This window comes from Pan troglodytes, chromosome 9 (assembly GCF_028858775.2).
Source record: "Pan troglodytes isolate AG18354 chromosome 9, NHGRI_mPanTro3-v2.0_pri, whole genome shotgun sequence".
NCBI lineage: Eukaryota > Metazoa > Chordata > Mammalia > Primates > Hominidae > Pan > Pan troglodytes.
Window position 1 is genome coordinate 51,283,014 of NC_072407.2, and position 27,288 is coordinate 51,310,301.

Here is a 27,288-nt window from a genome sequence, read left to right on the forward strand (position 1 = left end):
TCTCCACTGTCACTCTGTGGTATGGCCATAAATGCCTCAGCGCCGCCTCACTGATAGGTCTGGTACTGTTTGAACAGGAAGATCAAAATGAATACAAAATGAGAGAAACCAATTTCTGGATTGGGGGTGGGGACACGGTAATAGAGGAGGAAGCCTGCGATCTTTAGGATCCGCCTCCAGGCTCAGAGGAGGGAGAGTCACAAATGACAGCCTTGGCCGTGAGAGGGGGCCTCTTCTTACTAACCCCCACTGCGCCATATGGGTAAATGGAATGCTGAGGCTTAGGCGCCCCCTTCCCCTGCTGGGATCCGGGTAGGATCCGGTTGCCTTTCTGCGGTGGAGGAGGAAGTGTTGGATTTCAGCGCTAAGGCGTCGGCGGTGCACCTCACGTGCATGTGTAGCATGCCTTGGTTTTTCCTTTGGCATCTGAAAAAGGCACAACCTGAAAGACCTAGAACCCAGTGTCGGTCCCCAGGCCCTTTGGGACAGGAAGAGAAGAGCCGTGTGGCCGCGGGGAGGATGTCCTGCGGCGGGGCTGTCCTCGCGGACTGACTGGACTCCATCTCCCAGCGGGCGCCGCGGCGCGGCCACGCCCCCCCCACTCCCCGCGCGCGCCCGGTGGAGGTAACCGCGGCCGCGCGGCCCCCTCTGCCCCCGCTGCCCAGGATTGGTAGGCTCCACCGCGCGGCAGCCGGCTTCCCTGCTCGGGCGCCGAGCACCGCCAAAGCGCGTGAGTGGGGGTGGGGACTGGGGGATGGGGAGCCCGTCAGGAAGTCTCAGGGGCCGATTATCTTGGGAAGTGACTTTCAGAGGAATCCCCATGTCGTCGAAACGGGCGCTATGACCCCGTCGGGTGAGAGTCTCTCTGAGCAACCCAAACAGAAGGTACTGCTGTGGGTCCTCCACTTGGCACGCGACGGCGCTAGGTTGGCCTGGCGCGCCCTCCCGCGCCCACGGGCGCTAGGCTAGGTCTGTGCGCAGCTGCTGTCTCCCGAGGTCGGCCCCGCCCCGCGGCGCTCGGCTCGGCGCAGCCCCGGCCCCCCGGGCTCAATGGTACGGCCCCGGCCCCGGCCTCCCCCTCCGCACCCCGCGCGAGTGGTGCGTGCCCCCCAGTGCAGACGCGGAACTGGCGCCCGCTCGGAGCGGCGCCGCGCTGGGGAGCTACTGACGCCCCGCTGCCGGGGGACGTCGGGCTGGGCCTGGCCAGTCCCCCAGAGCTTGGGAGGCAGGAGAGTCTGGGCCGGTGGGGGTCCTGGGCGAGCGTCTGGGGACTCCGAGCGGGAGACGGGCTCTGAGAGGACACCGTGGCTCTTGGAGGAAGGGGTCTGTCAGGAGGCCCTGGGGGAGTGTGAAGGGGCGTGGGGACGGGGGTCTGCCGAGGAGGGGCGGGGCCGGGGATGGGGGCGCCCCGGGCAGAGGAGGGGGCTCAGGCTACTGGGCTTGGTTCCTGCCGAGCGGGCGGCTCGGGTTCAGGTTCGGGGCGGGGGCGGGGGCGGGGGAGAACTGTCCAGCAGGTGAGGGGGCGGGCAGAGCTGGCCAGCCCCGGGGCCGAGCCCGCACAGCGCTTGGCGGGTGTGCTTGTGCGTGTGCGTGCTTGCGCCTTATTTTTGGCTAGAATTTGGAGAAACACGTTTGGTTCTCAAGAAATTTTTTTTTTAACTTGATGTTTCGAAATTGACTTGCTGGAGAGAGAACACCATTTCATCTTTCTGCAATCGCTCTCCTCCCCATCCTCGTGTATCTACCTTCTTCCACCTTTCCCTGCCCTCCCCTCTACCCCAACCCTGCCAGCTGCCAGCCTCCTTGCTCCAGTTCTCCCATACGCTGGACCAGTCTGTGCCGATGAGCTTGCAAGGTCACTGCCTGGGGAGGTAGAGGAGGGAAGGAGAGCCTCCTGTTGTGTTCACGTCAGCAGAGATGTCATATCGCTCTCTGGTTCCTGTGGTTTTACTGTGAGATCCTGTCCAAAATGAGGGACGAATCCAGGGGTTGGTTAGCATGGCTATTTCTGCTGAAAAGGCATAGATAACTTAAAAGTTTGTGAATCCTAAATCTACCTCTGGGTGGAGCTGATGGTGATGTCGGACTTCAGCAGATAGATATGCATTTTGAGCTGGATGCTTTTGGAATACAGGAAGATAGGAACCACAGGCTCTACGTTAGTAAACATGATTGAGGCAAGAGGCAGAGTCGGAGCCTCGTTGGTTGTGAAGACAAGAGTGTGAGTTGTGGGTGATGTTAGAGGATTTAGTCTTTAGAGGAGTTAGAGGTGTTAGTCTTTGTGGGGAGGGGAGAGAGGAGAGAATGAGAAGGAAAATCTTAGTTATCTTTGCAATCTGAATAACTGAAGGCAGTGGCTGCTGATCAGATGTGAACTCTGGCTAAAAATTTATCCTACCACCCGTAGCTAGAATAATAACAAGATCTCAGGGTCCTTGTGGCTCTGGAAGGAAATGATTGTGAGTGACTTGAGTTTCGTCAGATAGTTGTCAGTGGAGAGGGACTGAGATCCCACCAAGGCTAGAGAGGCCTGATGCGTACTCAGTAGGAGGTGCTTCAGGCCTGATCTTTGAGATTTTGGTTGGAGAGGGCTCCGGGTTTTCAATGTAAACATAGATTGCAAGGTGTAGCCTAGAGCTCTGGTTCTATAAATTCTGTTTTACTTTAAGATACTTTGGCTCTCACTCTAGTCATTTCTACATAATTCTTTTATTTTTCCGAATCCCATGACAGGTTAACTACATAATTCTTTATTAAAACAAATTATGCTTTTTACTCATATCCCATTTCATTTCTCTATTTCTCTCCCCCTTGGATTCTGCTCAGGAGGAGCTGAGTGCGGCTCTGTTATAGTGCCCCACCTCCTGCAGTTTGCTCATGACTCTATTGCAGTTGGGAGAACCAAGGGACTGTTTGGGTTCGTTAAGCAGTGGTGATACCTAGAAATGAATATATGGCGTGCTCAGAAACCTGGTGGTGTTCTAGAGATATCACTATCAAAAGCCAGAATTAGGACGAAGTACAAACTACAGACAGATGAGGGAGAAGACAACCTAATTCTTAGCAGGTACTGTCAGTGGGAGAAGTGTCTCTAGGTTCGAGGAGAGTGAATTGTTATGGGCCTTGGCCGACTCTGGAGTAGCAGCTGCTAGCACTGTGCGGTCACCAAGCAGGGGAGGGGCTGTGGCTCTGCTATAAATAGTGCTGGGAGCCAGAGTCGCTATGGAGATAAAACTGAATCCTATTACCTGCAGGTCCTCTATTGGGAGCAAGGGAAAGGAGAAAGCAGTATTTTGAGGATTTGAGAGGTATTGCAAATAGGTCTTGTTTATTGTTAGGTAGGGGAGAAAAAACTTCTACTCATTACCTAAACCAAATAGGGCCTTAAGCATCCAGGGAGTGTGTATGTCTGTATATATGGGAGTGCCCGCAACAGCAGGTGAGGGAGTAGAGGGTGTGTGTGTGTATACGATAATGGGTTTCTCTCCGTGTGCATTGGACAAGGTCTTAGGCCGCATGTAGAGCACAGAGGTAGAATCCTGGAACACTAGAAATATGAGAAAAGAACTTCTACTCATAGAAGAAGTAGCCCTACTAGAAATAGCTGTGCAGCGGGGTGAAACGTTTTATTTAGAGAAGTGTATAGACACTTAACACGAAATAAATTATAATTAAGACCATGAAAGCTTTTCCTAATTTTAGGACATAGTTTAGAAATTTCTCTGGGCACCTCTCCCTGTCCTTGCAGAAATCCTGGTATTTCTGCCTCTAATTCATAGCCTCTGTAATGTATAGTAGGACAAGGACTCATCTGTGGGTATTGTATTACTGATTCTGAGCCTGAGATCAAAATAGAGGAGAGATTATGATTCAGCACCAAGGGCAGAGCTAGTAGCAGTGGCCTCTGGGCTCCTTTCTTGCCTGAAGGAGGGAGAAAAGTGGTGCAGATTAGGCAATTGGGGCATGGACATTTTCATTTGAGATCACATGAGGTAGAATAGCCAGCTGTTATTGTCTGAGCATGGTTAACTAGACAGTCTATATGGTAGTTTCACATCAAGCTGAATGTAGATTGTTGAAACAGAATAATTACGTTTCCATCTAGACCTAGAAGTGCAGGTTAGTGCTAGCTAGTTGAGGAGTCTGGTTTGATCCTGATCCACCCTGGAGGGGTCCTGAGAGTGACTTCAATTTTTGTTACAATGACTGAGTCCAGATTAGATGGCCTAGGTCTTTTTTTCAGAAACAGAGCCCCAGGCGTTAAGCTGGAAATTAAGTCATTGGTAGGGATAGGTAGGTGAACCATTATTTATCTACATTTTTTTTTTTCTTGAGACGGAGTCTCACTCTGTCACCCAGGCTCGAGTGCAGTGGTGCGATCTCAGCTCACCACAGCCTCCACCTCCTGGGTTCAAGCGATTCTCATGCCTCAGACTCCTGAGTAGCTGGGATTACAGATGTGTGCCACCACACCCGGCTAATTTTTTTGTATTTTTAGTAGAGATGGGGTTTTGCCATGTTGGCCAGCTGGTCTCAAACTCCTGACCTCAGGTGATCCGCCTCGGCCTCCCAGAGTTCTGGGGTTACAGGCGTGAGCCACCGTGCCTGGCCTATCTATTTTTTAACATTTGATTCTGTGAGCTCATGAGCCTAGACACGAGGCTAGGCAAGCGTCAAGTTCTCCTATCATTAGTATGAAAGTGGAAAACCTTCTGACCTCTGCCTCTGGCCGGGAAGAAGTTGAGAAGGATGAGTCCCTTAGGCACAGCAGTGGATCTTATCAGTACTTTTTTTCCTATTAGACTTCGATTTTCAGAATTCCTCCCGGGAATGCTGACTCCTTGCTTGGTGCCCTGATGCTTCTCTGAGATAAACTGATGAATTGGAACCATGGTGCAAAAGAAGAAGTTCTGTCCTCGGTTACTTGACTATCTAGTGATCGTAGGGGCCAGGTAACCAAGAAGAGATTGACTTTTGTCTTAATATCTGGGATAGCCATAAAATCTGCAGTTGTTCCCCTCTCCGATTTCCATGTTGCTTTGCATAGCTCATCTTCGCCTGTTATTTTACCCTGATGGGAGCATCGAAGCCAGTAGGGAAAAAAACAAAATCAGGTGGATTGAAAGCAAAACCCTGCTCTTAACTAACATCTTCTTGATGTCGAGCAAATACTCTTTATACCTCAGTTTTCTTATTTTGTAAAAAGAAAAAGTACATTATAAGCTACTCCTCTATGTATACTTTTTTGGTAATTTATTAGTTAATTCACTTTAAAAGATGTTAATCATCTTAAGGTGCCAGTGATAATTTTATTGTCAAAATCTCCCCTTCGTTTCAGAATAGATGCCTTCATGACAGTGTAGACTTCACTTAGGTTGCCAGCTCCATGCGGCAGGCAGCAGCCATATTTTCCAAGGTGTTACAGTCAGGTTACTTTATCCAAAATAGCATCTTGAGCTTTATTTGTTGACTGTGGTTAAAATTCGATAGCCCATTCCATCCCTTCAGGCTGCTGAATTTGTCTTTATGTTCTTCAGGCACCCGAGCAGTGATAGCGTGGCCCAGACTCCTGAATTGCTACGGCGATACCCCTTGGAGGATCACACTGAGTTTCCCCTGCCCCCAGATGTAGTGTTCTTCTGCCAGCCCGAGGGCTGCCTGAGCGTGCGGCAGCGGCGCATGAGCCTTCGGGATGATACCTCTTTTGTCTTCACCCTCACTGACAAGGACACTGGAGTCACGCGATATGGCATCTGTGTTAACTTCTACCGCTCCTTCCAAAAGCGAATCTCTAAGGAGAAGGGGGAAGGTGGGGCAGGGTCCCGTGGGAAGGAAGGAACCCATGCCACCTGTGCCTCAGAAGAGGGTGGCACTGAGAGCTCAGAGAGTGGCTCATCCCTGCAGCCTCTCAGTGCTGACTCTACCCCTGATGTGAACCAGTCTCCTCGGGGCAAACGCCGGGCCAAGGCGGGGAGCCGCTCCCGCAACAGTACTCTCACGTCCCTGTGCGTGCTCAGCCACTACCCTTTCTTCTCCACCTTCCGAGAGTGTTTGTATACCCTCAAGCGCCTGGTGGACTGCTGTAGTGAGCGCCTTCTGGGCAAGAAACTGGGCATCCCTCGAGGCGTACAAAGGTACAGTTTGCTGCTGATGCCTAATGGGGGAAGCATTTATAGATTCCATGTAATTGGTCTTTGAGGGGCATAGGAAATTTCCTCTACAGCTCAAGGTCCTTCAGACCTATTAAGCATATTTAGAGTATTTAGAGTTAATCTTTTTTCTTTTGGAGACAGAGTCTCGCTCTGTTGCCCAGGCTGGAGTGCAGTGGTGCGATCTCGGCTCACTGCAACCCCTGCCTCCTGGGTTCAAGTGATCCTTCTGCCTCAGCCTCCCGAGTAGCTGGGATTACAGGTGCACGCCACCATGACCAGCTAATTTTGGTATTTTTGTAGAGACAAGGTTTCGCCATGTTGGCCAGGCTGGTCTCAAACTCCTCACCTCAGGTGGTCCACCCATGTTGGCCTCCCAAAGTGCTGGGATTATAGGCGTGAGCATCATCCCCAGCCAAGAGTTAATCTTTACTAAGCAAAAGACTGCTGCAGAGTTAGACCTCTTTCCAAAATTGTGTTTGGAGTAATGCTGGAATTTGGTGTTTTAACTGTGGTTAGGACAGTAAGTCTTACCCAGTATATATCTTTACATTTGCTTTTGCCATTGTATATACTTTCCGGTCCTATCTGAGCTCAGAGACTGGGCTTTCTTAATGATGCTCCGTTTCCCATTGTCATCGTTAGAGCCTCTGTGGTGATACTGAGTTGCAGTAGGGTATCAGCTTCTGATGCTAATGTGTCTGATTCCTGCTGTCTGCTTCTCAGGGACACCATGTGGCGGATCTTTACTGGATCGCTGCTGGTAGAGGAGAAGTCAAGTGCCCTTCTGCATGACCTTCGAGAGATTGAGGCCTGGATCTATCGATTGCTGCGCTCCCCAGTACCCGTCTCTGGGCAGAAGCGAGTAGACATCGAGGTCCTACCCCAAGAGCTCCAGCCAGCTCTGACCTTTGCTCTTCCAGACCCATCTCGATTCACCCTAGTGGATTTCCCACTGCACCTTCCCTTGGAACTTCTAGGTGTGGACGCCTGTCTCCAGGTGCTAACCTGCATTCTGTTAGAGCACAAGGTGAGAGGCAAGCTTCCTAGACCTTTCTAGGGGAGAAACTCTTAAATATGCCAGTGGCCAGACCACGAGCTCTTAGAGGACAGGGACTACATATTTTTCACCTTTTTGTCTTCAGGAGGTAACATGATGCCTGGTAAACAGCAGGTGTTCCGTAGATGTGGGTTGAATTAAGATTCTGGTATCATGTGGGATGTATTTAGAGGGTTTACCATTCATTAGGGCTTATCCTTAATTGTACTGACCTAATTCTTTGGAAATATCAGTAGTTCTGTTTCAGTGAGTGGTCCTGGGATGGGCAGTACAAGAACTAGGAAGGTAAGGGAGTGATTTGCATATCTCAGGTGACTGAGGATCACCATTGTGCCTGGATTGGGAGGTGGCAGGCATGGTCGGGCAGGGGGCAGTGGGGGAGACAAAGCTGGAGCTGTAGGCTCGATGAAGTGGAAACCAAGTTGTAATGTTGGAAGCTGTTTTCTTGTAAACCATATTTTATGTTTTGGAGTGATTCTTACTGGATGGCTCATGACAGGTGGTGCTACAGTCCCGAGACTACAATGCACTCTCCATGTCTGTGATGGCATTCGTGGCAATGATCTACCCACTGGAGTATATGTTTCCTGTCATCCCGCTGCTACCCACCTGCATGGCATCAGCAGAGCAGGTGAGTCTCAAGGCGACTTCCAGCTTTCTCACCTCTGTCTTCCTGAGGGAGGAGGCTTAATGCTCAAAGAAGTTGTAAGTGAGTGCTGGTCCTCAATCCTTTATCATAACTTATTTGTCTACAAAATCTGACTGATTTGAACTGATCTGGTGGCAAGGCTTATGCTATTTTAGTTTTTATTTATCACAACAAATGTTAATGACTGTAGGCCACTGGCTACACTGCAGCAGGTGTTACGTGTGTTACGTAATACAGTAGTTCCTCCTTATCTGTGGAGGACACATTCCAAGACCCCCCAGTGGATGCCTCAAACCACAGATAGTTCCAAACTCTATAGATACTTTGTTTTTTTCTATACATATATACCGGTGATACCGTTTAATTTATGAATTAGACACAGTAAGAGAGTAACAGTTTCTCTTTGGGCATATATTTGGTGTTTTTTGGAGACAGAGTCTCCCTCTATCCCCCAGGCTGGAGTACAGTGGCACAATCTCGGCCCACTGGAGCCTCTGCCTTCCGGGTTCAAGTGATTCTCCTGCTTCAGCCTCCCTAGTAGCTGGGATTACAGGCACTGCCACCACCACACACCAAATAATTTTTTGTATTTTTAGTAGAGACGGGGTTTCACCATGTTGGCTGGGCTGGTCTTGAACTCTTGACCTTAGGTGATCCGCCTGCCTCAGCCTCCCAAAGTGCTGGGATTACAGGCATGAGCCACCGTGCCCAGCCTCTTTCTACATATAGTTGGCTTCTCTTTGGCATATCCCAATTGCCAGCATCAGTACCCTTGTGCTTTGGGGCCATTATTAAGTAAAATAAGGGTTACTTGAACACAAACGCTGAGATTGTGCGACAGTTGATCTGATAACCGAGATGGCTACAGGCTGGACACGGGTGATTCATGTCTGGGTGGGACAGAGCGGGACAGCATGAGATTTCATCATGCTTCTCAGAACTATTGTCCTGCACTTCAGATATGATCAAGCTGCAGTTTAAAATTTATGAATTGTTTATTTCTGGAATTTTCCTTTTAATATTTTCAGACTACAGTTTGCCTCAGGTAACTGGAATCACAGAAAGTGAAACTGTGGATAAGAAAGACTACTGTATACAAAAAAATGTACCATGTTACCTTTCAAAAAATCTGAAAAATTCTGAATTTTCAAATACATCTGGCCTCGAGTTTTGGAAGAGGGATTGTATCTGCATTTCCTTATCTAGAAGAATCCAGACTTGATAAGTGCTCATGATAGGTTTTGTCTTTGTTTCTCACCTTCTTTATCATTTCCACAGCTGCTGTTGGCTCCAACCCCGTACATCATTGGGGTTCCTGCCAGCTTCTTCCTCTACAAACTGGACTTCAAAATGCCTGATGATGTATGGCTAGTGGATCTGGACAGCAATAGGGTGAGGTTCTTGGCTGAGGCATTGTAGAGTCTAGAGGAGGATTGCATTCTAGACCCAGTCCTGAGATATCTGTTTCTAGATTCCTTTCAGGAACGTCCTAAGTTGTTGGATAATTTCTATTGCGAGACTTACTGAAACAAGTTTTTTAAAATGCTCCTTTTACCTTATTAGCCAAATAAACCCTTGGTTAGGTCTCAGAGAATTACAGGATTTATTTTTGCCAGAATTAAGTGACCCCCCACCATATCCTCCAAGAGCAGTCAGACAGTTGTGATCTGAGGGCCATTACATGTGGTATAGATCATCTCTTAATGGTTTCCCTGGGGTATAGTTTCCAGTAAGAAACTGTCTTTCAATGCAGGCTTAATGAATTATATGACCATTCTGCAATGTGAATACATTCAGACTTTGGTGGGAAGCCCTTATGTGTGCTCATTGTAAAACTTAAAAAAAATAAAAATAAGCGTAAATAAAATAAGTGAAAAGAAAAACCATAATCCTTTTATCTAGAGATAATAACCAATAACATTAAGTTATATTTCATTTCAGATGCATATGTATGTCATATATGTGTGTACATATATCTTACTGTGCAGTTATATAATGTATATTCGTTTATATAATAATAATGTATATACGTCCTCTTATTTTTATTTATGTAAGTGAAATTCCTGAGCAATAAACTCTAAGGTCACGTCTTTTATCATTTCTCTGGTGCAGGTGATTGCCCCCACCAATGCAGAAGTGCTGCCTATCCTGCCAGAACCAGAATCACTAGAGCTGAAAAAGCATTTAAAGCAGGTAGGTGAAGAACGAAGGAAAGAAAGGGGAGTATTAGATGCTGTGGGATTCCTATAAGAAGACAGCTATTCTCAGAGCCAATTTCCTATCAAACTTCAAGTGGAGTAGTTTTCTTCACCCTGGATGGGCTTAAGAAAAGGCGTATCCCATTTCTGGGTGGCAGAGTGAATTTCTGTTTTTGATTCCAATTCATTGTATGCTTTACCATCTTCTAATGCTTATGATGCTGTATAAAATAGCCCTTCACTCTCTGTTTCTTGTATGTGTGCCACTCTCTATGGCTTCAGAACATTTTCTCAGTCTTTTTTTTTTTTGAGATGTGGAGTCTTGCTCTGTCACCCAGGCTGGAGTGCAGTGGCGCGATCTCGGCTCACTGCAAGCTCTGCCTTCTGGGTTCACGCCATTCTTCTGCCTCTCCAGGAGCTGGGACTATAGGCGCACGCCGCCACACCCGGCTAATTTTTTTGTATTTTTAGTAGAGACGGGGTTTTGCCATGTTAGCCAGGATGGCCTCTATCTCCTGACCTCATGATCCGCCTGCCTCAGCCTCCCGAAGTGCTGGGATTACAGGCGTGAGCCACTGCGCCCGGCCGATTTTCTCAGTCTTGTTAGGTGGAAGTTAGTGTGGACCATCTGGCTGCTTTTATATCATCTTCTAGAGTTGATCCTGAGGTACCTTTCTTCAAAAATTCCTTTATTTGGCTGGGCGCGGTGCCTCATGCCTGTAATCCCAGCACTTTGGGAGGCCGAGGCAGGTGAATCATGAGGTCAGGAGTTGAAGACCAGCCTGGCCATTATGTTGAAACCCTGTCTCTACTAAAAATACAAAAATTAGCCGGGCATGGTGGTGGACGCCCGTAGTCCAGCTACTTGGGAGGCTGAGGCAGAAGAATCACTTGAACCCAGGAGGCAGAGGTTGCAGTGAGCCAAGATTGCGCCATTGCACTCCTGCCTGGGCCACAGAGTGAGACTCAGTCTCAAACAAACAAAAAAATTCCTTTCTTTGAGTAATTCCTCACATCCATTTTTTATTGATTGATTTTCTTCTTCCTCTGCATGCTGAACACAGTACCTGAAGGTAACACATGACAAAGCTTCATTCCCTTCCCCTGCCTTATGTGTTGTACAGGAACACCAGTAGATAGCACTGTGTTTATTTTTAGGAATCCTTGCTCTCATTTGAAGGGCCTTTAGAAATCTTTTTCTGTGTTGTCTGAAGTACTTAGTAGTATCTCTAGATGCTATGTTTGGGTTTAAATGGGTCATTGTGTTTCATCCCTCTCACCTCAGTTGCTTCATCACTGCTAATATAATGTGATACCTTGTTACTGCAGAGTCTAGTGGGAATTTTAAGTTCAGAAAGTTCTCTAGCTGCCTTCACTTGCTGTGTTTTCAGTCTTGATGATTGCTTTAGTATGACTAATGAGATGGAGAGGTTAATAAATGGAATTATATTTTAATTAATTAATTAATTTATTTATTTATTTATTTTGAGATGGAGTCCCACTCTGTCACCCAGGCTGGAGTGCAGTGGCACAATCTCGGCTCACTGCATTCTCTGCCTCCCAAGTTCAAGTGAATCTCTTGCCTCAGCCTCCTGAGTAGCTGGGATTCCAGGCACACACCACTGTGCCCAGCTAATTTGTTTGTATTTTTAGTAGAGCTGGGGTTTCATCATGTTGGCCAGGCTGGTCTCAAACTCCTAACTTCAGGTGATCCACTTGCCTTGGCCTCCCAAAGTATTGGGATTACAGGCATGAGCCACCGTGCCCAGCCAGAATTATATTTTAAATGTTTGTAGGAGCTAAGATCCTTGGACTCATTGATCCTGTGTTCTAACTCCTGCTATTCAAAGTGTGGTTTGTGAACCAGCAACATTAGCATCACTCGGGCTTGTTAAAGTGCAGGATCACTCCAGGCATATTGAATCGGGATCTGCATTTTAACAGCCTCCCCTGGTGATTCTTCTCCTCACTCACATTTGAGAAGCACTGCTGCTCTCGACCAGTGGTCTTCACACTGCCCCATTGAGCCTCTGAGGGGCTGATTTAGCTTGGGAGCCCTGAGCATTTGAGGCTCTGCTTCCTGTGTCCTTCAGAGCAGCTCTGTTTTCAAATTTCCATTCTATATAATTTCACATAGATTCCAATTTTAAAAAACGTTTAATGACTATAATAATTTTGCAAACGACTGTTGTGGACTTCAGATAAGATCAAGTTGCCTTGAGCTAGGTTGTCTTAAGATGGAGAGCTACATATTTCAAACTGTTTTCTAAAGGCTAGAATATTGGGATTTTTATTTCAAAGATGAAAGGTCTGAAATGGGTTGGCCGTGATTTGCAAATTAGCACCGTTCTTTGTTGCAGAACTTTTTGACCAGAGAATACGAGGTAGCAGACCTTAGGAAGGCCTTTTCCTTGGAGTTAAGATTGGCTAGCTGCCCAGGGACGTTCCTTGTGTAAGGAATTTTCTTGTTGTTCCACAGGCCTTGGCCAGCATGAGTCTCAACACCCAGCCCATCCTCAATCTGGAGAAATTTCATGAGGGCCAGGAGATCCCCCTTCTCTTGGGAAGGCCTTCTAATGACCTGCAGTCCACACCCTCCACTGAATTCAACCCACTCATCTATGGCAATGATGTGGATTCTGTGGATGTTGCAACCAGGTAAGACCAAGCCGACTGTATAATCACAAGTTCTTAAATTAATTTCTTTGCTCTCTAAGGGACCTTGGGGCAGACTATTTCTCTGAACCAGGGTTCCTTTTTTTTTTTTTTTTTTGAGATAGATTCTCACTCTTGTTGGAGTGCAATGGCATAATCTCAGTTCACTGCAACTTCCACCTCCTGGGTTCAAGTGATTCTCCTGCCTTAGCTTCCTGAGTGGCTGGGATTACAGGCGCCTGCCACCACGCCTGGCTAATTTTTATATTTTTAGTAGAGACGGGGTTTCACCATGTTGGCCAGGCTGGTCTGGAACTCCTGACCTCAGGTGATCCACCCGCCTCGTCCTCCCAAAGTGCTGGGATTACAGCCGTGAGCCACCACACCCAGCCCAGGGTTTCTTTATGTATAAAATATATACCATATTTGGTTGTTATTTTCCACCTTAGTAAAAGCAAAGTGAAGAAATAGTAAACCACATGCTCAGGATGAAGAGGGGGCTGATGATTCTTTAAGATATCTCTCCCCTTGATGTTGGAAGCCTGTTAAGTGATGGCTTTGGGAGGTGTTCTAAGACTTTGGATCATGGGAATCCTTACCCTATGGGTCTCAGATTATCTCATCATCTGCTTCCCCAGGGTTGCCATGGTACGGTTCTTCAATTCCGCCAACGTGCTGCAGGGATTTCAGATGCACACGCGTACCCTGCGCCTCTTTCCTCGGCCTGTGGTAGCTTTTCAAGCTGGCTCCTTTCTAGCCTCACGTCCCCGGCAGACTCCTTTTGCCGAGAAATTGGCCAGGACTCAGGCTGTGGAGTACTTTGGGGAATGGATCCTTAACCCCACCAACTATGCCTTTCAGCGAATTCACAACAGTGAGTCCACCTGCCCTCTGCTCCGCTCTGCCTTGTGCCTCTGTCCTCCTGATGGACTTTGATTTTTCCTTTGCTAATGTTTGACCTGTGCCTTCTATCCTGGCTCTGCTTTAGACTTTTTCCTGCCTTTCTTTCAGGCGTTGCTTGCCTTTTTTTCCTTGCTGCTGACTTTCTGTTCTTTTCCCTCATGGGGTAGATATGTTTGATCCAGCCCTGATTGGTGACAAGCCAAAGTGGTATGCTCATCAGCTGCAGCCTATCCACTATCGCGTCTATGACAGCAATTCCCAGCTGGCTGAGGCCCTGAGTGTACCACCAGAGCGGGACTCTGACTCCGAACCTACTGATGATAGGTGAGCATCCTTAGGGCAGCAAAAAGGTTTTAAAGGTGAGGAGGCTCTCACTAGCCCTTCTTTAGCACAGAGAAGGCAAAGTCTCATAGGCTTCCCATATCAGTGTTTTTAATTTAATTTAATTTAATTTATTTATTTTTTTGAGACGGAGTCTCGCTCTGTCACCGAGGCTGGAGTGCAGTGGCGCAATCTCGGCTCACTGCCAGCTCCGCCTCCCGGCTTCATGCCATTCTCCTGCCTCAGCCTCCCGAGTAGCTGGGACTACAGGTCCCAGCGGGCGTGCCCGCCACCACGCCCGGCTAATTTTTTGTATTTTTAGTAGAGACGGGGTTTCACCGTGTTAGCCAGGATGATCTCGATCTCCTGACCTTGTGATCTGCCCTCCTCGGCCTCCCAAAGTGCTGAGATTACAGGCGTGAGCCACTGCGCCCGGCCTTATTTATTTATTTTTGCATGTATGTGACAGAGTCTTGCTGCTCTGTCACGCGGTCTGGAGTGCAGTGGTGCCGTCTCAGCTCACTGCAAGTTCTCCCTCCCAGGTTCAAGTGATTCTCCTGCCTCCGCCTCCCAAGTAGCTGGGACTACAGGTGCTGCCACCTTGCCTGGCTAATTTTTTTATATATATATTTTTTGAGATGGAGTCTTGCTCTGTCGCCCAGGCTAGAGCGCAGTGGCGTGATCTGGGCTGACTGCAACCTCCGCCTCTCGGGTTCAAGCGATTCTCTTGCCCCGGCCACCCGAGTAGCTGGGATTACAGGCACATGCCATCACGCCCAGCTAATTTTTTGTGTTTTTAGTAGAGACAAGGTTTCACCATGTTGGCCAGGCTGGTTTCAAACTCATGCCTTCAAGCAATTCGCCTGCCTCGGCCTCCCAAAATGCTAGGATTACAGGCGCGAGCCACTGCGCCCGGCTACTTTTTGTATTTTTAGTAGAGATGGTGTTTCACCATGTTTGCCAGGCTGGTCTCAAACTCCAGACCTCAGGTGATCCACCCGCCTTAGCATCCCAAAGTGCTGGGATTACAGGCATGGGCCACTGTCCCGGCCCCCATATCAGTCTTTATGCTTTGGTTGACTGTTTTTCTTGGCTTCTTTATTTGATTTGTTCCCTGGCCTTGAGTTCGGAGTGCTCCCCCTTTTATTTTTCCTGGTGCTGATTGTAGGTGTTCTCCCTGCCCCTTTCTGTTTTATTTGTTTTTTATGCACTTCACTCTGCAGTGGCAGTGATAGTATGGATTATGACGATTCAAGCTCTTCTTACTCCTCCCTTGGTGACTTTGTCAGTGAAATGATGAAATGTGACATTAATGGTGATACTCCCAGTAAGTGTGCTTGGGGAGATTGGCCAGCCCTGGGCAGGGGTTGGGGGCCCAAGGATGGAGTGGTCTGTACCTGCCTCCCTTGGATTTTGGCAGATGTGGACCCTCTGACACATGCAGCACTGGGGGATGCCAGCGAGGTGGAGATTGACGAGCTGCAGAATCAGAAGGAAGCAGCAGAGCCTGGCCCAGACAGTGAGAACTCTCAGGAAAACCCCCCACTGCGCTCCAGCTCTAGCACCACAGCCAGCAGCAGCCCCAGCACTGTCATCCACGGAGCCAACTCTGTAAGTGAGGAGCGGTGGATGAGTGAGAACCATGGCCTGGGATGTGGGCCTCATCTATTAGGAAAGCCAGGCTGTAGCTATTCATTTGCTGCTTCTCACACAGTTTTCTCATCTTCCTCTTCATGGGCCCTAGAGCTTAGAGCCTAAGAGACCTACTTTTGACCCCAAAAGGAGGTCATCAGGCTTTGTTCAGGGTACAGCTATGATCCCCCTTATATAGTTTGTGGGGACAGAGAACGGGTGCTACAGAGATCATTTCCCACACATTCCTTAGGCTAGAAATCTGACAGGCCTGGTCCAGCCCTGCCAAACTGGGATTACAGGAAGGTACCATTGGGCACCAGGTAACCACTTTTAATTTCATGCGGCCTTTAGGAACCTGCTGACTCTACGGAGATGGATGATAAGGCAGCAGTAGGCGTCTCCAAGCCCCTCCCTTCCGTGCCTCCCAGCATTGGCAAATCGAACGTGGACAGACGTCAGGCAGAAATTGGAGAGGGGTCAGTGCGCCGGCGAATCTATGACAATCCATACTTCGAGCCCCAATATGGCTTTCCCCCTGAGGAAGATGAGGATGAGCAGGGGGAAAGTTACACTCCCCGATTCAGCCAACATGTCAGTGGCAATCGGTGAGAGCCTGGGGATCCCTTCTAGATGGGTGACTGAAGGACCTCACCTCAGTGGACCCTGGGCAAGGGTTAATCAGAAAGTCTGAGAAGTCTGCTCTCGTGGTCCTGCCATCCCCAGAGGATGGTGTTTTGATCCAGGGGCTTAGGAATTACGGGAAGGGAGTGGCAACTGTAGTATAGCATAATTATGGCCCATACTCCCAAGATCAGGTACCCCTGCCTGGGGATCATAGGTGCCTCTGTGCATTCAAGGGCTCAAAAGCTGCTGCGGCCCAACAGCTTGAGACTGGCAAGTGACTCAGATGCAGAGTCAGACTCTCGGGCAAGCTCTCCCAACTCCACCGTCTCCAACACCAGCACCGAGGGCTTCGGGGGCATCATGTCTTTTGCCAGTAAGTGCCTTCAGCTGTCTCTCTCACTCCTGTGTTCCATTTCCTCTTCAGCAGAGCCTGACTATGGCAAATGTTGCTTAGAACTTCACATGTAGGCCAAGGTTGGCATTAGCAAGCCCTAATCCAGTCATTTGGGTGATACTGAATAAGGCGTTTTCAAGTGAGGTCAGTAAAGGACAGGGACAGATTAGTCATTATCATTATGCCTGGACATTTCAGTCTATTTCAGGTAAGACAGCTGGATGGGTAACTGGAAAACAGGCAGTAAATTCAAAATCACACACTTGTACTTATATTTTGTGGAAATACTCTGGTCAAATTTGATTTGAGTCCATATCTGGTATCATCTTTGCCTCATAACGGACTCTTCCATGAATGTGCTTTGAAATCGATATGAGATTGAATTTTGTGCTTAAATAGTATTCCCAGCAGTGCAGGGTTGTATCAGCTAAAGATTGAAGACAGACCATGGACTAGAGAGAGCCAACGTAGAGGATCCCTGTGATTGTGAGTTTCTTCAGCAGCCAGGGAGGGACAGTGCCAGCTTCAGACCAGAAGCCTGTTAACTGCCAGCTTTCATGCTGTGTAGCAGTGGATGAGACACTTGGATATTATCATGTGAGGTGGACAGAGAAAGCTGTTACTGGGTTTTGGCTGATCCTGGCAGTGGCTCCATTGTTTGCCTGGAGTTAGACTTGATCCTTTCTAAGACAGATCAGAGATGATCTGATCCACCAAACTGGGATTGTGTTTGAAAAGGAGGGAGGTGCAGATGCTGATAGTCATTAGTCTACTGCTTTGATTACTTACTCTGCCAAGTCATCGCTCTTGCACCCTCCCCTTGATAGGCAGCCTCTATCGGAACCACAGTACCAGCTTCAGTCTTTCAAACCTCACACTGCCCACCAAAGGTGCCCGAGAGAAGGCCACGCCCTTCCCCAGTCTGAAAGGTAACTACAGCCTTCCTTTTGCCAAGCCAGGTTTCTCCGGGAGATGTTTCGGGCTGTGGGTTCATGTCAGGAGCCCTGCATCTGCTGAATCCTTTGACCTGGTTGTCGTCCCTCATGTTGCTCCTCATGGCTTTCACCACACATCCTGGGCTCTGATGGTTGTCAGATGGAAACCATCTTTGTAGCTAGAGACGGCCCTGTTATGTCATTTAGGACAATGGCAACTGTGGGATTACTGCTGCTTCGCGGGAGGACCCTGTCAGGGTGTATGATTAACATAGGGATCATCAGCTGCCCCCAGTCGTCTGCTGGGTTGCCACTGCATGAACTTAGGACAAATTCCGTGCCAAGGAGCTGGCCCACCAGAGAATGGTTATGGAGAGCCTGGCAGCGTTCATAGAGCACAGCCTCTCACCTCTCACGCACTCATAAGCCTGTCAACCCAGGGCTTAATGAGTGTGCCAGTAGTATTGGTTAGTTTCTAGGGGCAGTTAAGACCTTATGTGAAAGCCAGGCGTGGTGGCTCACGCCTGTAATCCCAGCACTTTGGGAGGCCGAGGCGGGTGGATCATGAGGTCAGGAGTTCGAGACCAGACTGACCAACATGGCGAAACCCCGTCTCTGATAAAAATACAAAAGTTAGCCATGTCTGGTGTCACGCACCTGTAATCCCAGCTACTTGGGAGGCTGAGGCAGGAGAATCGCTTGAATCCAGGAGGCGGAGGTTGCAGTGAGCCGAGGTCGCGCCACTGCCCTCCAGCCTGGGTGACAGAGCAAGACTCCGTCTTAAAAAAACAAAAAACAAAAAACAAAAACCTTATTTGAATTGGTTTGTGCTATCTGACAGTTTCAGGGGCTTTTCTGAATTTGATTTTTTTTTTATTTATTTTCTGAGACAGTGTCACTCCGTCACCCAGGCTGGATGGAGTGCAAGGTGGTGATCTTGGCTCACTGTAACTGCCGCCATCCAGGCTCAAGCGATTCACATGCTTCAGCCTCCCGTGTAGTTGGAATTATAGGCACATACCACCTCACCTGGCTAATTTTTGTATTTTTAGTAGAGACGGGGTTTCACCATGTTGGCCAGGCTGGTCTTGAACTCCTGACCTTGAGTGATCTGCCCACCTCGGCCTCCCAAAGTGCCAGGATTACAGGTGTGAGCCACTGCACCTGGCCTGATTTTTTTGTTTTCTCTGGATGGTATGACGAAATATTTAACTGTGGTAGGAAGTGCAGTGAGAAGCAACTTCATGTATTTTTTTTTTTTTTTTTTTGAGACAAGAGTCTCACTCTGTTGCCCAGGCTGGAGTGCAGTGGTGCAATCTTGCCTCACTGCAAGCTCCGCCTCCCGGGTTCACACCATTCTCCTGCCTCAGCCTCCTGAGCAGCCGGGACTATAGGCGCCTGCCACCACGCCTGCCTAATTTTTTGTATTTTTAGTAGAGACAAGGTTTCACCGTGTTAGCCAGGATGGTCTCGATCTCCTGACCTTGTGATCTACCCGCCTTGGCCTCCCAAAGGGTTGGGATTACAGGCGTGAGCCACCGCACCCGGCCAACCTCATGTATTCTTTAACTGACCTCTCATTCCTAGTGGTAAAAAATGTCAGGTTACTTGGGTGCAGTAGCTCACACCTGTCATCCTAGCTACTTGTTGGGCAGAGGCAGGAGGTTCATTTGAGCCCAGGAGTTTGAGGTACAGTGAGCTATAATTAGGCCAGTGCACTCCAGCCTGGACGACAGAGTGAAACCCTGTCTCTAAAAGAAACCAACAGAAACAAACAAAGTTGTCAGGAGTCTAAGACATGTTCTTAGGTGAGGATGGGAACATTGGATAAATGGGCAAAGGGACATCAGAGCTGGCAGTGAAAGGAGCGAACTAGCACTGCCAGGGAATCCACATGTGGCCGGGTAGGCTAAGGATGGAAGGGTGTCAGTGTCACTGGCCTTCATTTGGTACATTTGAAGAGAAGAGCGATTGAAACTCTTTCATTGCATGCTGATGCTTTGTCGCATTTGCTGCACTTACCCTCTCACCCACCTCCCATCCTCATACCCTGACCCCACTCCCCACAACAGCATCTGCAAGATGGGTTGCTTCCCTGCACATACCCTCAGGCCCCTGGCCCTCTGTGCTGGATGTTTTCTGAAAACCAGCGTTCCCTGTTTCATGCATGTGTGTGTTCAGTACCTGAAGGCTCCCTGTGTCATTTACCCGCCCCTGGCTTTGAGAGGCCAGTTTTAAGGGTGGTCTTTTCTTAGAGCCTTGGTTGTCTCCTGGTCACTTGGCTTCCAGCTCTGAGGTGCCCAAGAACCAAGGTTATGTGCATTCCTCAAGCTTTGGGAGAATGCTCAGATTATCTGGCTTACTGCTCCTCGGAGGGGTAGAGGGGTTGCGGTATTGTGGTACACCTACTAATTGTGTATTTTGTGTCCCAGTATTTGGGCTAAATACTCTAATGGAGATTGTTACTGAAGCCGGCCCCGGGAGTGGTGAAGGTGGGTCTTGCCTGTGAGCTGTGCATGATCTTTTTTTTTTCTCTAGCATTTTCTGTGCCTGCCCGAGGGCCATCCTTCTCATGGAGCAAGCAGCGTCACATGAGTGACCTGCTTGCCCCGTCCCCCGTGACGCCCATGCTTGCCCATGGGGCTTGCTGCTGGTGCATGTGGAGTGGCCTGAGTCTCCATCCCCACTTCCTCCACATTGCCATGGCTGGTTTCTACCTACGTATGATGCCTTGGTGCTACCCTCACCCAGCCCTTCTGAGGAACGGGCATGGAACATGGCTACTTAGGGCTGTGCTGGCATGAGCTCCTGCACTACAATAGTGATGTCTCTCATTCCTGCCTTCCCTGCCACAGGAAACAGGAGGGCGTTAGTGGATCAGAAGTCATCTGTCATTAAACACAGCCCAACAGTGAAAAGAGAACCTCCATCACCCCAGGGTCGATCCAGCAATTCTAGGTAATAAATGGTAGAGCTGTTTTAAAAGTTCTCAGGCAGAGGTGGGGTGGTTCCTCTACAGAACTTTAGGGATGCTCAAGAGTGGGAGAGAAGCTCTCAATGGGGTAGATGTAATCAATTTCTTGCCAGCACTTCTCATTCTGGCTTGATCTCCATGCAACTGAAAGCTTACAGTGTTGAGGGGGGTTATTCAGCAGCGGTGGGTATTTGGACAAATCGCGTGCTCCAGAGAGGTGGGGATGTGGTACACTTGGACATTCAGAGACATGGCTTTGTGTTTTATCCCTGGAGGCAGACATCTAGTCTGGGTGAAAGGTGGGGGGTGCTCTGCAAAGGAGCTGATGACCACAGAAGCGGTGTGTGGACCCTGTAGTGAGAACCAGCAGTTCCTGAAGGAGGTGGTGCACAGCGTGCTGGACGGCCAGGGAGTTGGCTGGCTCAACATGAAAAAGGTGCGCCGGCTGCTGGAGAGCGAGCAGCTGCGAGTCTTTGTCCTGAGCAAGCTGAACCGCATGGTGCAGTCAGAGGACGATGCCCGGCAGGACATCATCCCGGATGTGGTCAGTGTTGGGGGTAGGGAGTCGGAGTAACTGGAGAGAGGGATGTGAACACCACAGGCAATTTGCCAACGCTAGCCCCTGGGTTATTGTTGCAGGAGATCAGTCGGAAGGTGTACAAGGGAATGTTAGACCTCCTCAAGTGTACAGTCCTCAGCTTGGAGCAGTCCTATGCCCACGCGGGTCTGGGTGGCATGGCCAGCATCTTTGGGCTTTTGGAGATTGCCCAGACCCACTACTATAGTAAAGGTAGGGATCGTACTTGCTGGGCACCATGCCATCCCTAACTCTCCCACTTGTCTCCTGAAGAGAAAATATATGTGTCCCCAGGACACGTTTCCCAGTGCCACGCTGCTTCCCATTAGGCTTTGGGATTTTATTTTCTAATGCATGTTTATACGCAGCGGGTATTCTTTGTTACGAAAAATAAGACATCAGCTCATCTTTCCTTGAACTTCTTCCATTCCACACCCTCCTGTATCCTGGCTCCTCCCACCTCATATCTGCGCCTTGATTCCTACTCACTACTTCTCTTGACCTCTTGATATTTTTCCCTCAGAACCAGACAAGCGGAAGAGAAGTCCAACAGAAAGTGTAAATACCCCAGTTGGCAAGGATCCTGGCCTAGCTGGGCGGGGGGACCCAAAGGCTATGGCACAGCTGAGAGTTCCCCAGCTGGGACCTCGGGCACCAAGTGCCACAGGAAAGGGTCCTAAGGAACTGGACACCAGAAGTTTAAAGGAAGAAAATTTTATAGCATCTATTGGTACGTATCAGTGTGTTTGGTGTGGTGGAGGGGTCCTGGCTTCTTAAATATCCCTTTCTCCTCAATTCATCCAGAATCCTGCCTTTCTCTGCCCCATGCTTTGCTTCTTAGAGAGGGAAGGGGGCCTGTGTCCATTTCTGGTGGTGTTTCTTTGTACTTCTCTAGTCTTTATGCTTCATCCACAGCCACCCCCCACCCCGTATCTTAGATGAAGAATGGTAAGTTTTGTTTAGAGGGCCCAATGAGGCTTACTGCAGGGGGTGTGAGCTGTACTCCTGGCCCCTCCTTTTATTTACGTCTGCATTTCTTCACATAGTGGAGAGAATTCCTGGAAGTGCTCAGGAAGTTTATAGATGCATCTTTGGGCTATAAAATTATGACATTTGTGTCTCTGAAGCCAGTGTCCTCCCATCCAACCATTACACTCCTCTGGAATGTGCTCCTCTGGGGCATGCCTGGCAACCCCATTTCCCTGGGTTCTGGATTTGAGGTATAGGTTTCCAAGTCAGTTCTTTAAACGCTTCTTCACTGGACTTGATTATAATCTCGTTTACATTTGGTGTTTCTCCGTTCCCACAAAGGCAGTGCCTTAGTGAGCTTTCTAGGCATCACCTCTGTTTGGCTCACTCCCTGCTTGACCTTGAGTCATCAAGGTTGGATCTTTCTTTTTCTGGTTCTAGGTCCCTAGGCACTCTGCTTCCAGCTGACATCTCATTGCCATGGCCATTAGCAGTTGCCATATGCTCCCATAAATGGTGACATGGAACCAGATTCCTTTTTAGGGGAGCTACACTTCCCTAGCCAGCAGAATATTATTCTAGTAGCAGTCAACTCCTGGCTTTCTCCTGCCTCATGTGATGTTGTAGAAAATGTACTGACCTGCTAGTCTGGAGATCTGGAGTTTTAGTCCCATATCAGCCTCCAACTAGGAATGCAACTTTGGGCAAATAACTTCACCTCTCAGGGTATTTGTCTCTTCATCTGGGAAATGAGGAAATCATACTAAGTACACTCTGAAGTTCCTTCCAGGAAAAGAATTGCTGTGGTTGCCATTCTGTCTGCTTTTCCCTATGAAGATGCTGGTCTTGACCATTTTATATTCTCTGTCACCTCAACTGGAGGCATTTTTCCAGATCACTGGTGGGTAGGGCAGGTAGGGGTGAGTTGGTTTCTTGAGCAGCAATGAGGAGGGATGCTAACTGCCTGCATGAATTGGCCTTTGTTCAGTCCAGTGAATCAAGCAAAGATTGGTGTTCTTCCTTCTGAAACTCTGGCTGCTTGAGGTGTTCATCTGTCTCATCTGGAATCTGAAAAATTGCCCTTCCCCAGCTCATTTGGTAGAGAGAGTGTGGCATGGTGGGAGTTTAAATGGATCCTAAGTTACATGATCTTGATCAAGTGTCCAGCCTCTTTAGGACCAGTTCCTCATGCAAAAATGAAGGAGCTTTGTTAAGGGCCCTTCCAGCTCTAACATTCTGCAGGGTTTTTACTGCCACATTGGGATTGGAATTAGAAATTTGGAATCTGTTCATGAGTTTGGGTGGAGGGGTTAGATCTCTTGTTTTCTGCCCCTTCTCCCCATGAAGATATCTTTGTATCTCTTGGTTGGTAATCCAGTGCCTGAGACTGAATCGACTTGGGTGGGTGGGTTTCCATTTCGTCTGTCTGACCAGCCTCTGACTTTCTGTCTTTCTCTCCTGCTTGCATTGCATCTGGGGTAGAATTGTGGAACAAGCACCAGGAAGTGAAAAAGCAAAAAGCTTTGGAAAAACAGAGTAAGGAACAAATGCCCTTTCCTGTTCCCAAGTCCTCCATACCTGCCAACTCCCCAGGCCCAGTTGGGGCAGGCTCCCTTTGTCAGCCCCACCCCAAATTTGCTCTTAGAGGGTGTTTGGAATGGCAGCAGGTAGGTAGCATGTGACTCCTAGGTGTGTGTAGGCCGCTTCTTTCCCCCTCCCCTCGTGTCAATCAGGCTATAACCAGGTGTCTACTGAATACAACTCCCCAGAACTTGGTTCTCTGTTGCTTCAGAGTTGGTGGGGAGAATGTTTGCCTATTTTAGTGCCCCCCATTGGCTGATATCTCCCACACCTGTTAGAAGGCCTGTGGGCACAGTTGGCAGAGATGGTTGCTGTCCCTCCATGTTGAGTCTGTAGCTGCCCCACTCTCTGGTGGCTTGCCTAGGCACGCTTTCTTGCTTTCTGTCATTCTGTCTTTCTGCCATACCATTGTGGGTGGGTGGGGGACAAGGGGGGTGGTTTTCATCTCAAACATAGAAGTTGTAGGATGGAGGTAGGCAGTGCCCACCAAAACAGCTGGTGTTTCTTATCTCATCGGGCCCAACCTTTTCTACCTCCTTTAGACACATTTGTTTGGGAAGCATTAAGGGACCTGGGGACCATTAAATGGTTTCAGGTACCAGTGAAGCTCAGACTCTTGAGTGCCATGGAATGTGGTTTAGATATTTGTTCGTGGAGCTTTTCTTTTTTTTTTTTTTTTTTGAGTCTTGCTCTGCTGCTCAGGCTGGAGTGCAGTGGTACGATCTTGCCTCACTGCAATCTCTGCCTCCAGGGCTCAAGCAATTGTCGTGCCTCAACCTCCCGAGTAGCTGAGATTACAGGTGTGCACCACCATGCCCGGCTAATTTTTGTATTTTTTGGTAGAGACAGGGTTTCATCATGTTGGCCAGGCTGGTCTCAAACTCCTGACTTCAGGTGATCTACCTGCCTCAGCCTCCCAAAGTGCCGGGATTACAGTCGTGAGCCACCATGCCCAGCCTTGTGGAGCTTCTCTGTTTTAAGATGATTTGCTCAGAATTTTCTCAGGTTGAGAAGATGGCTGGAGAACCCATTGAGACCAGGTCTGATTTGTCCTACTTGGTTCTTAAGGCATCTGGGGACCTCTTTTTCCAGTGGGTCCTGAGTTGGGGGTAGTCCTTGGAAAGGTGACTAGGATGGGCTGAACAGGTCTGGGAACAGCCTGTGCTGCCGTCCCACCCCCTTTACCAGCCTGCCCCTAGCCTTTGTGCACGGAGTAACAGAAGTCTTCCCCTACTCAGGGCCTGAAGTAATCAAACCTGTCTTTGACCTTGGTGAGACAGAGGAGAAAAAGTCCCAGATCAGCGCAGACAGCGGTGTGAGCCTGACGTCTAGTTCCCAGGTTTGTGACAACCTTGTTGAAATTTGCAAGTATTAAATATGCTGTCTCAGAATACTTCTTTAAGTTAAAATAGAACAGTCAGACAGCCGGGCACAGTGGCTCATGCTTGTAATCCCAGCACTTTGGGAGGCCGAGGCGGGTGGGTCACCTGAGGTCGGGAGTTCGAGACCAGCCTGACCAACATGGTGAAACCCCGCCCCTATGAAAAATACAAAATTAGCCAGGCATGGTGGCGCATGCCTGTAATCCCAGCTACTCGGGAGGCTGAGGCAGGAGAAATGCTTTAACCCGTGGGCGGAGGTTGTGGTGAGCCGAGATTGTGCTGGTGCACTCCAGCCTGGGCAACAAAGGTGAAACTCCATCTCAAAATAAATAAATAAATAAAAATAAAATAGCCAGGTGCGGTGGTTCATGCCTGTAATCACAGGACTTTGGGAGGCCGAGGCAGGTGGGTCACTTGAGGTCAGGAGTTGGAGTTGGAGACCAGCCTGGCCAACGTAGTGAAACCCCGTCTCTACTAAAAATACAAAAGTTAGCCGGGTGTGGTGGCGGGCACCTGTAATCCCAGCTACTTAGGAGGCTGAGGCAGGAGAATCACTGGAACCCGGGAGGCAGAGGTTGCAGCGAGCTGAGATTGCACCACTGCACTCCAGCCTGTGCCACAGAGTGAGACTCCGTCTCAAAAAAAAAAAAAAAAAAAAAAATGAACAACCTCAAAACAACATAAATAACTAATGATAAGGGAATTATTAAATAAGTATAATAGATCCATGTAATGCAATATTAGTATCCATTAAAGATTGTGTTTTCAAAAATTTAGTGACATGGGAAACTGTTTAACAAAGCTACCTATAGTGTGACTCCAATTTTATTTTTAAAATGTATTGAGAAAAAACTGAAAGGAAATATACTAAAAACAGTGGTTAACGTGGGAGGTAGATTTACAGCTTGTTCTTATTTCCTTATTCTTTCATGTATTTTCTACAGTGAGCATGTACTTCTTTAACGCATTGTTTTTTGTTTTTTTGTTTTTTTTTTTTTGAGACAGGGTCTCATTCTGTCGCTGCAGCTGGAGAGCAGTGGTGTGCTCTCTGCTCACTGCAGCCTCAAACTCCTGGGCTCAAGTGATGCTCCCACCTCAGCGTCCTGAGTATCTGGGACCACAGGCGCCCACCACCATGCCTGGCTAAGTTTGTGTATTTTTTGTAGAGATGGGGTTTCACCATGTTGCCCAGCCTGGTCTCCAACTCCTGGGCTGAAATGATCCTCCCACCTCAGCCTCCCAAAGTGCTAGGACTACAGGCGTGAGCCACTGTGCCCGGCCTATTTCTTTTTTTTATTACATAAGTTGTACGTATTTTATATTCTGGAAACAAAAGTTGCTCGTGACTTCTCTAAGGATGATAACAGAAGGGTGGGGATGGGGAGAAAGAAAAAGGTACAGTATTTCTGTGGGAAACTGAGAGGAGATTGGACACCTCCCCTAATGTTCCTGTGTCTTGTTTCAGAGGACTGATCAAGACTCTGTCATTGGCGTGAGTCCAGCTGTTATGATCCGCAGCTCAAGTCAGGATTCTGAAGTTAGCACCGTGGTAGGGGAACACCACACTGGCATCTTGGTGGGTGGGGTGTGGATTTCCCCTTTGGAAAAGGGTGCTACTTTCTCTTTGGAGGCTGCTCTGAGTCTCAGGTCAGCATGGTTCTCATGGTGGAGATGTTTACCATCATAGGTATGTGTATACGAGATTTCACCCAGAGCTTCTCATCTTATAAAGAAGGTACTTCCAGAGGCTATCTGACACACCTTTGAAATTTAATACTTTTTTATGGTGGCAGGGAGCTCTAACAGCTTGGTATTTCTGGGGCCCATCCCTGGGGACTGTCTCTTACTACCTTTTTTCCTTTCCAGGTGAGTAATAGCTCTGGAGAGACCCTTGGAGCTGACAGTGACTTGAGCAGCAATGCAGGTGATGGACCAGGTGGCGAGGGCAGTGTTCACCTGGCAAGCTCTCGGGGCACTTTGTCTGATAGTGAAATTGAGACCAACTCTGCCACAAGCACCATCTTTGTAAGCTTTGTTTATTAACAAAAGAAAACCATTTCTTTAATGGGGGAGGGAAGCAGGCTAGAAAAGAATGAAAGTTAAGAGACACTAAAGAGGTAAAGGTTAAATAAGGAAGAGGTAATCTTCTTATATTTGGCTTTAAGGAAAACATTTCTTAAGGCTTTGTTCAGAGTCATTTGACTCACGATCTGGGGCTTTTAGAACCCTCTCCTGAATCATTGATGAGTTAGGCTCCGTGCCCAGTCACGTAAGGGCTTTGA

At 48.5% G+C, this 27,288-nt stretch overlaps 1 protein-coding gene across 50 annotated transcripts in view; it reads left to right on the top strand.

Annotated features, from left to right (window-relative positions):
- Positions 1 to 1,002: 1,002 nt before the first annotated feature.
- MADD (MAP kinase activating death domain) overlaps positions 1,003 to 27,288 on the top strand; it is a 60,138-nt gene continuing 33,852 nt past the window's right edge. For 4 of the 50 annotated variants that reach the window (XM_054661298.2, XM_054661326.2, XM_054661305.2 and 1 more), the window contains exons 1-23: positions 1,003 to 1,323; positions 4,803 to 4,952; positions 5,538 to 6,134; positions 6,876 to 7,179; positions 7,709 to 7,840; positions 9,137 to 9,250; positions 9,971 to 10,051; positions 12,536 to 12,714; positions 13,350 to 13,585; positions 13,782 to 13,938; positions 15,159 to 15,262; positions 15,356 to 15,546; positions 15,922 to 16,175; positions 16,428 to 16,567; positions 17,416 to 17,517; positions 20,379 to 20,481; positions 20,855 to 21,041; positions 21,137 to 21,287; positions 21,598 to 21,804; positions 23,526 to 23,579; positions 24,863 to 24,963; positions 26,472 to 26,555; positions 26,873 to 27,031. In XM_054661298.2, coding sequence (XP_054517273.1) covers positions 4,891 to 4,952; positions 5,538 to 6,134; positions 6,876 to 7,179; positions 7,709 to 7,840; positions 9,137 to 9,250; positions 9,971 to 10,051; positions 12,536 to 12,714; positions 13,350 to 13,585; positions 13,782 to 13,938; positions 15,159 to 15,262; positions 15,356 to 15,546; positions 15,922 to 16,175; positions 16,428 to 16,567; positions 17,416 to 17,517; positions 20,379 to 20,481; positions 20,855 to 21,041; positions 21,137 to 21,287; positions 21,598 to 21,804; positions 23,526 to 23,579; positions 24,863 to 24,963; positions 26,472 to 26,555; positions 26,873 to 27,031 — 3,699 coding nt within the window. In that variant the 5' untranslated portion in view covers positions 1,003 to 1,323; positions 4,803 to 4,890. Of the gene's footprint in view, positions 1,324 to 4,802; positions 4,953 to 5,537; positions 6,135 to 6,875; positions 7,180 to 7,708; positions 7,841 to 9,136; positions 9,251 to 9,970; positions 10,052 to 12,535; positions 12,715 to 13,349; positions 13,586 to 13,781; positions 13,939 to 15,158; positions 15,263 to 15,355; positions 15,547 to 15,921; positions 16,176 to 16,427; positions 16,568 to 17,415; positions 17,518 to 19,955; positions 20,016 to 20,378; positions 20,482 to 20,854; positions 21,042 to 21,136; positions 21,288 to 21,597; positions 21,805 to 23,525; positions 23,580 to 24,862; positions 24,964 to 26,471; positions 26,556 to 26,872; positions 27,032 to 27,288 lie in introns of all 50 variants that reach the window. The other 46 variants (XM_016920822.4, XM_054661334.2, XM_054661314.2 and 43 more) reach the window with 20 other exon arrangements.